The sequence below is a fragment of the Balaenoptera physalus genome (genome assembly GCF_965194825.1).
Source record: "Balaenoptera physalus genome assembly, chromosome: 11".
Lineage (NCBI taxonomy): Eukaryota > Metazoa > Chordata > Mammalia > Artiodactyla > Balaenopteridae > Balaenoptera > Balaenoptera physalus.
The window spans coordinates 78,892,611-78,901,272 of NC_138896.1; the positions used below are offsets into that span (position 1 = coordinate 78,892,611).

General features: G+C 34.4%; 1 protein-coding gene across 6 annotated transcripts in view; it reads left to right on the forward strand.

Annotated features, from left to right (window-relative positions):
- Nucleotides 1-8,662, forward strand: part of APPL1 (adaptor protein, phosphotyrosine interacting with PH domain and leucine zipper 1) — a 36,387-nt gene that overhangs the window by 19,865 nt on the left and 7,860 nt on the right. For 4 of the 6 annotated variants that reach the window (XR_014250555.1, XM_082412218.1, XM_082412222.1 and 1 more), the window contains 9 exons: nucleotides 933-989; nucleotides 3,439-3,530; nucleotides 3,938-4,120; nucleotides 5,666-5,718; nucleotides 6,320-6,494; nucleotides 6,589-6,625; nucleotides 7,271-7,417; nucleotides 8,002-8,052; nucleotides 8,329-8,439. Coding sequence is in view for 5 of the 6 variants with exons in the window: in XM_082412218.1 (XP_082268344.1) it covers nucleotides 933-989; nucleotides 3,439-3,530; nucleotides 3,938-4,120; nucleotides 5,666-5,718; nucleotides 6,320-6,494; nucleotides 6,589-6,625; nucleotides 7,271-7,417; nucleotides 8,002-8,052; nucleotides 8,329-8,439 (906 nt within the window). In the remaining variant the exon portion in view is untranslated. The remainder of the gene's footprint in view (nucleotides 1-932; nucleotides 990-3,438; nucleotides 3,531-3,937; nucleotides 4,121-5,665; nucleotides 5,719-6,319; nucleotides 6,495-6,588; nucleotides 6,626-7,270; nucleotides 7,418-8,001; nucleotides 8,053-8,328; nucleotides 8,440-8,662) is intronic. The other 2 variants (XM_082412219.1, XM_082412221.1) reach the window with 2 other exon arrangements.

The following is an 8,662-nucleotide window of genomic DNA, read 5'->3' on the forward strand; positions in this document are numbered from 1 at the left end:
GGCAGGCTGTTAGTATCATGAGGCGAGTTTAATCTATTCCCTTCTCTTACCAACTCTCTGAGACAGTATTTGCTGCATTAAGAACACAGTGGCAGATGTAGTATGGCAGGAAGCAACTAAAGCTTAAAACCTTGGGGAAATGAAAGACAGAAAAACAAAAATTTGGGAGTGTTTGTTCTTCCTCGTGAGTCTTTTGTTTTTGGCTCCATTTTTACTTGTCGTTCACCAAATATGGAAGGTAAGTTGTTATTATATAATTGTGTTGGTAAAAGACAAGGTTAGAAATTATGTAGAGACCAACTTTTATTTACTTCTTATGGAAAAGAGTAAGTATTAAAACCTACTTCTGGTCTCTGAGGAATACAGACATATGTCTGTTCTTTGCAGGGTTTACCAAGCAGAATATTAGGTTAGCTTCGTGAGGCTCCTCAGGCACTGGAATACTTGAGAGTGAAGCAGAGGATGTGGGGCAGAGAGTGTTTTCTGTGTTATTTATAAACCTGAAAGGGAAGTATGTAAAATACGTTCATAAGGAATATATTTAGCTCTTAACTTTTTTTACATTGGTATTAATCATGATATCTGAGTCCAGACTGTCTTATTTGGTGGGGATTAGAGGGGGGTGTGATATAAAAAGATAAATATAGACTATTAAATTACAGTTTAACATGATAGCTGTATTTTTTATTTCCTTGTATGAAATAAATTTGGGATTTAAAAATAACAAATCTGTTCAGTGTTCTGTTATACCTTCATATGTTGTACATATATATGCTTTTGTATATAGGAAGGTATTTATCTCATAAGAAAGATTGTATGTTATTTCTTCTAGTGAAACTTCTATGTCAGTTAAATATTAAACATTCTCTTTTAGAAGGGAAGCATTGTAGAAAAAAATATTAATCGTATTTTTCTATTTTTTCCTCTTGCAGTGGATCTGTACAATAAATAACATATCTAAACAGATATATTTAACTGAAAACCCAGAGGTAATATTTTTATTTTATGTATCCAGATCTGGCAAAATTGAATAATTCTGTGGCTTATATGGCTTTTATTGTATTTTCTCAAGTTCTGTAATCTTTTAATTTGCCCATGAATGGGCTACTTTCATATATCATGAATAGAATGAGTATCTGGTCTTCCTAGAACAGTAAATTATTTCAGAACGTACTGAAATCAGTCAACCAACAAATGTAAGTAGACATCAACCTTGTGTTTAGCACCGTGTTGAGCACCATGGAGAAAGGGGATATAGAAGAAAAACAGGCCATGGCCTCTGCCCTCCAGGAGCTTATGTATGTGGGAAGAGAAAACTAAAACTTTAAGTAACATTTCATATAAATTGACAGTGTATGGTGATAACTGAAAGCTTAAGATTTCAGAATATTAAGATCAGTATGGATTTTAGTTTTAGAGAAAACTGTGGAGATGGCAGAAACCTGAGCTAGGTAGGATTTGTCCAGATTTTGAGGAAAAGAGAAGCCACTGTAGATAAGAGAATAAAAACAAAAGCACAAATGCAGAAATGTTGTGTTTGTGAAATTAGTTGTATAATTAGAATTGAAAAGTCTTGTTGGAGAATAATAGAAAACTAAAATGTGCATACAGATCACCAGGGGACCTTGTTAAAATGCATATTACGTTTCAGTAGGTCTGGGGTGAGGCAGCCTGAACTCTCAAGTTTTGCCAGTTATGCTTTGAGTAGTGGGTATCAAATCAGATGAACTCAGCAGTGTAGACAGAGTTGTAGATGCTGTCCAAACTTGCAGGCAAAACCCGGGGTGCAGAGAACTCTGGAAGGACCAGTGAATCCTAACTGCAGTGTAGTTGGGAAGAGACTTGGTTTAAGAGAGGAGTCATTTGACCTCTGCCAGTCTTGGTAGGCCCAGCTAGGCTGTGAACCCGGCTGCCTCCCAGGGCTGTTTGGGGCTGATGAGAGGCTGGGGCTGGGGGTTATGGTTTCAGTTGAGGCAGATCAGGGCTAATTTCTCTAGGAAGCCCTACCCTTCTAAGTCTTAAACTGTTGTTGGTGTAGTGGTTAATTAGACAGGACTGTTGAGGGACATGTAGGAGGCCATTATAGTTTAGGCACGAATTGAGGGTCTGAACATGGTGGTAACCTGAGGGAAGAGAGAAGAATGAATCATAGAAACAGGTAAAAAGAAATTGACTGGACTAGTTAGTAACTGACCGATGTAAAGGATGAAGAAAATGACCAGTATAAAGGATGAAGGAGACAAAGATGACTTCCAGGTTTTAAGCCCAAATGAAGGGAAGAACAATTTGGAAAAGAAGAGTTCTGTTTTTACCATAATGGTTTTGAGGTGCCATCCAAGACACATATGATTTGGATGCCTAGGAAAAAAGTTTTGAACTAAAGAAGCAAAATCTCATGACCTGAAAAATATTAGTAATTTCTGTTAGTTTTATAATGATCTAATGAGTTTAATCTAAGAATATCAGTGCTAACTGTAGAGAAGTCTTCTGCTTTTAGTAACTTGATATCCTGCCAATCTTGCTTTTTCTTTCTGTTATGTCACTTGGGAACAACAAAAAATTAAAATGCAAATTAGATGACTTGTTAATACCTAGGGAATACAAAGGGAATATAGTGTTTGGATTTGAATAAGTCAGGCTTATTGACTTTCCTGCCAATTATCAGAAGTCAGAGTTTTAATATTTTCCAGATTATCCGGAATTATTTTATTTATATTAATGAGAGAAGAAATTTTGATCAATTTGTGGTATTGTCTTCATACTTTTGCTAAGACACAGAAGTGCAAAGATGTTTTGTGATTATTTTATCTAATGTACATGCTATTTTATTTAGCTCGTGTTTTAAATAATAAGCTTTAAATTACTTAATAAGTTTAATATTTTAATAAGTTTTAAAATATTTCTTATGGAAAGCTTTTTTTCAAATTTGGCCTGAAAATATCCATGATAACTTTATTAATAAATACACAGATATTTCTGAGCATAAATACATTCTGGAAAATCATGAAAACTTCAGCATCATAGTTATAAAATACTTTAATATTTTGTGACTATTTCCTACTCCTTTTAAATTTCTTTATTTAGCAAATTTGAGTGCCCATGTGCTAGGCACTGTACTAGGTGCTAGCAATACAAACCTTAATCTAAAAAAAATTTGATAGTTAAAATTTAAAGAAAAAATATTTCCTATTATGTATATTAATAGAAAAAAATCAGATTTTCCCCCTAGATTTACAGGAAATAAGAGGAAACTTCAGTTATAATGTTGTGAAGTTAATTATGTGTCTTAATACTAAGACAAGAGAATGTGGAACTACTTTAGTAACTTCAGTTTACATTTGAAGTGTAACTCAAGGACATTCTGACAGTTCAGAGAGTTATATTTAAACTTTTGGTTTTCTTGCTTTACTAATTAGTCCTTTTTAAAAAAAAAAATAGGAAATTGCTGCACGAGTAAATCAGTCAGCTTTGGAAGCTGTCACTCCTTCCCCGTCTTTCCAGCAGAGGCACGAGAGCCTGCGGCCAGCAGGGTGAGTTACCAGACTGTGGGCTATTTAAAGAACTATATGGGCTATTTGAAAGTGTTAGCAAACACTTTGATTTTAGCAGTGCTAGTTACATTAGTACGAAATAGTTCTAGAAAATGTATTTCAAATCGGTAAATTTACCAGCAAGAGTGCTAAATAAATGATGATTCCAAATTTCCCTTGTGTTTATCTCTAGGTTAAAGTGATTTATGTTTCTGAATTTAGTAATTGGAAAGAAAGAAGTCTTTTGATAAAGTCTTTTGACAAAGTAGCTGTGATTTGGGATTGTGTTTATTAAAATTTGTTCTCATCGACTTATAAAATTGTATTTTCTTTTCTCATAGTTTAAGTGTTTAATTTCCAAAAGAGAAAACTAAATGCAATGCCTTCTTGTTTTCTTCTGTGCTTAGACAATCTCGGCCACTGACAGCTCGAACCAGCAGTTCAGGATCCATAGCATCTGAGTCCACAAATTTGGCTGCCCTCTCTCTAGATTCTCTCGTTGCCCCAGACACCCCAATACAGTTTGACATCATTTCTCCTGTGTGTGAAGATCAGCCTGGCCAGGCAAAAGCCTCTGGCCAGGGAGGCAGGTGGGTGATAGGCAGGTCTGTAGGGCTGTAAGGCTTATGAGCCAATTTCTACAGTTGAGAGCCATCTCTCACATATCTTGTGCATCAGCTGTGTTTTACTTTCTTTGTTTAATTACCTAACAGAATTTTGATAGTTGAAGAAGAATCATGCAGGCTTTTCTCTGTTTTTTGCCACAGTTAAATGAGTTAAGATAATTTAGTTTTAATACTCAATTCTGAATTGTTTATCAGATCTACTTCTAAGGTATTTACTCTTAAAATTACAGAAGAAAGTTGACGGTCCTATTTTTACGTCATGACAATATTTTTAAAATTCTTGAGAGTAATACATGTGCTACAGGTTTATTAGAAAACGTTATCTAGGGGACTTCCCTGGTGGTCCAGTGGGTAGGACTCTGTGCTTCCAATGCAGGGGGCCTGGCTTCGATCCCTGGTTGGGGAACTAGATCCTGCATGCATGCCACAACTAAGAAGTCCGCATGACGCAACTAAGAAGCCCGCATGCCGCAACTAAAAAAAAAAAAAAAAGTTATCTTGTGTCAGAATAAGAAATCTCCAGGAAGGAACTAAAACATTGTCATGCTATGAATTATTAATGAATTAACTTTTGTTTATATAATGAGAAATCCTTGTCAAAGCAGTTGAAATTTTTCTTTGGCTATGGATGAAGGAAACATGGCTTAAGGCAAATCATTTATTAAGTAGGTGGGGCACCTAATAAATTGATAATGTAGTAATTTGGATATACATGGCCGTGACCAAGAAAAGATAATTTACTCTTGATCACAGAAATATACTTAGCATTTGATATGATAGGTCAGACATGTATTAGGGAGATCAATTTCATGTTATCTTAAAGCCAATGTTATTTTAGAACCACTTAGCTCTCTGTTTGTCTATAAAACCTACTTTGGATTGTACTTTTCTTCCTTCATTGTGGGTGTGTCATGAGCCATGCACACTAAGGAGGGAGGTAGCTTCCACCTCTAGTTAGCTTTTCTTCTTGCATTCTGTTGACGTATGCCTTGAGAAATACAGGTTTAAAACTAGAAAATGTTCAAATTATCATAGTTAACTTGCAACATGTACTTAGAGGACCTTAAAAAAGGTTTTTTACAATCCAAGGAAATTCCTGGCATTTTTCTCATGTACCTAAAGTTGAAGCTAAATTAGCCATTCCTCTGTCCTACTTTATTTAAATTCAAGAACTTTTGCAACATGTTTTATTATAATGTTGATTTTTGTGTGTCTATGGCTAAACATACAATCTGTCCACATCTTCTAAAATATAGCAACTTTGAGTTCAGCCTATTAACTTAGTGTGAGGGCAGAGGGCTTCATCACAAGTAAGTTGGTCATCAGTAGTGTTCCTTAACAGGAAGGGGTATTTTGGAGCTTTTTAAAAATGTATGTACAAGGTTTTGTGACTTTTAGTTTTTAACTCTGGGTTCAGTGATTGAGATTCCTTCCATGTGGCTCATGGTAACTGACCACTGGTTCATAATTTTTTAAATTTTAAAAGTAAATTTTAAATTTACTTTTCAGGCGTACAAATCCATTTGGAGAATCTGGAGGAGGTACCAGATCTGAAACTGAAGGTAAAACAAGTGTAGTATTCTTATATTTTAGAAATTCTCACAGCAGTAGACTGTGTGAAGAATTTGATGTTTACATTTGTTTTGCTGTATGCTGTTTTAATGGTATCTATACTTCACAGTTTTCTCTTTTCACTCATAGTACACTTAAAGCAACAGAACTTAATCAAACTTAAGATTTCATTATTTACACTAAATTACAGATTATGATACTTTTGACCTCATAGTCAAATTCTCATTCCATAAGATATCCTTTGACCTTTTCCTAACAGCTGTTTTCTTCTGGTTTTGGAGCATAACTTTTTTTTTCTTTTTCCCATAGCTATTACTTCAATATAATTTCAAACTTACAGAAAAGCTGTAAGCATAGTAAAAGGAATTCTTTTTAACTCAGAAGTACCAATTGCCGAAGCATAACCTTTTGCTATTTGAGTTTGAGATCTTAATTTTTCTATAAGATGAACACTGTAGTTAGGAGTTATTTCTAAATGCTTCTGCTATGTTGAATTTTTCATTGGAAAACCTAAAGAAAGCAGTGTATTTTATTCCTTAGGAAAAGAAATTTGGGATTTAAAAATACATAATGTACCTTGTTTTGTTGTAGATTCTATTCTTCATCAGTTGTTTATTGTCCGATTCCTTGGTTCTATGGAGGTGAAGTCAGATGACAATCCAGATGTTGTTTATGAAACAATGCGCCAAATCTTAGCTGCCCGGGCCATCCATAACATCTTTCGTATGACAGAATCACATTTATTAGTCTCTTGTGATTGCTTAAAGTAAGTAGTAACCTGTCCCTCAAAAAACTGTGGGAAAAAAATGTTTACATGCCTAATTAAAATTTGTCTCCCAAATTTTTAATTATTATTATAGGTTAATTGATCCACAGACACAAGTTACAAGGCTCATGGTGAGTTCTGCAGGTTTAAAGCTTTATTTTAAGTCTCTTTGTACATATACACATCTTACATCTTTATAATAATCCTGATTCTGTATATTCAGATATGGTAGCATGAATTATGATTGGTCTTTAGGGTGTTATAATTGAGTCTATAGCTATTTCTCCAAAAAAGTTGTAACATTCCATGTAACTTAAAGAATCAATGCAATCTGGTGTGATACTTAGTATTTATATTTATCCCTCAGTTAGGGAGCATATATCATACACTAAAGAAACTAAAAATTAAATTAAGGGATTAAAAGGCCAACATGATTGAGTTTATTTTATAATTATCTGTTTTGAAATAGCCACAGGCATGTGCTTCTATTAATTCATTTAATAATAGAGACCATTTTTGTTACTGATTTTGAATTTGTAAAATGTGTTAATGACTAATAAAACAAATTCAGTGTTCAACAACCTTTTAATTTTCCTGACAATCCAAACCAAATATGACATTGTTTGTTCTTGGATTACCATTAGGTTAAGAAAAACAATTGACTCTAATGTTCTATTTAGGATATTAAATAACTTAGTACGTGAGTTTGTCATATATGAGGGCTGTTTTAATGGTTTGAAAAATTTCATGTTTGCTTCTGATGTTTTCTGTGGCAGTTTCCATTACCCAGTGTAGTTTTGTATGCTACACACCAGGAAAATAAGAGGCTTTTTGGATTTGTTCTTCGGACATCAGGAGGGAGAAGTGAAAGTAATCTGTCATCAGTCTGCTATATATTTGAATCAAACAATGAGGGTGAAAAGGTACGTGGCTTTTCAAAATGTGTTTCTGTTGTGAAATACGTGTCATAGTCAAAGTTCTTACTAAGATTTCTGGAGAAAAACTCCCAAACTTTGCCTAGTCCAACTGAGTTGGTTGACCAAAGCCTCTTGTTTTGAAGAGAGCTGAGCTGATGGGTTGGGCCATCTGACTCCACAAACCTGTATCTTCCTGGCCATTGATAGCTGTTGCAATCTTCTGGCTTCGTTAACTTATCCTGGGAATGCAAAATATTCCCATAATCAGCCATTTCCAAATGTCTTCATCTTAGAGTAGCAGCAGCAGCTGTTTGCTTTGTTCTTTGCAACTTTACCATCTCAGTAATGAATTTGAGATAACAAGAAGTGGGGTATGTGAAAGAGGTGAGAGCCAGCAGTGGGAGCTCATAGACTCTGAAGAAAATACACAAAGGATTGGTTTTGGGGCTGGAACATTCTTAAATCAGCTTTTGTTTGAAGCAGTGTATTAAAATGAGTTATAAAACTAGTTACATCAGCCATTTGGATACTTGAAATTATTGCTTTGATGTAAGAACTGCCTGAGTTTTTCTTACTTGCTCCCCCTTTAGATTTGTGATTCTGTTGGACTGGCAAAACAGATAGCTTTGCATGCAGAACTGGTAAGAATCCAAGACACTTAATTATCCAAGAATGTTAACTAAAGTAATATAAGATCTTTCATATTAGCAAGTAAATAAAAATGATTTTGCTATGCAAGGTTAACAATAGATGCTATTGCTGTTACATAGCATTTAGAATTTGGAAAAATGGCTAACATTAGAATGTAAATTTTTGGTGTGCTTTCTCATAAATGCAAATAATAATTTGAAAAGGTTACAAAGGTAATATTAATTGACAAGTTAAAATTTAAAGTTATTTCATATTTAATTCATTAGTTGTATTCATCTGGTCTTCAGGATCGCAGGGCATCAGAAAAACAAAAAGAAATAGAGAGAGTAAAAGAGAAGCAACAGAAAGAACTCAGTAAACAAAAACAAATTGAAAAGGTATGCAGTCCTAATGTCTAGATCTTCTCTGACTAGATATGATGTTTATGAAGAGTTTCCTTAATTCAGCACTGTGACTTTCATATTGGAATTTTCAAGTGAAGGTCTGTTTCTACTTGCTCAGCCACTTCATACATAACCAGAGTATTCATAGCATAGCAGAAAAGGATGACATCTGTCTTCTTGGCTGCACCGCACGGCTTGTGGGATCTTAGTTCCCCAA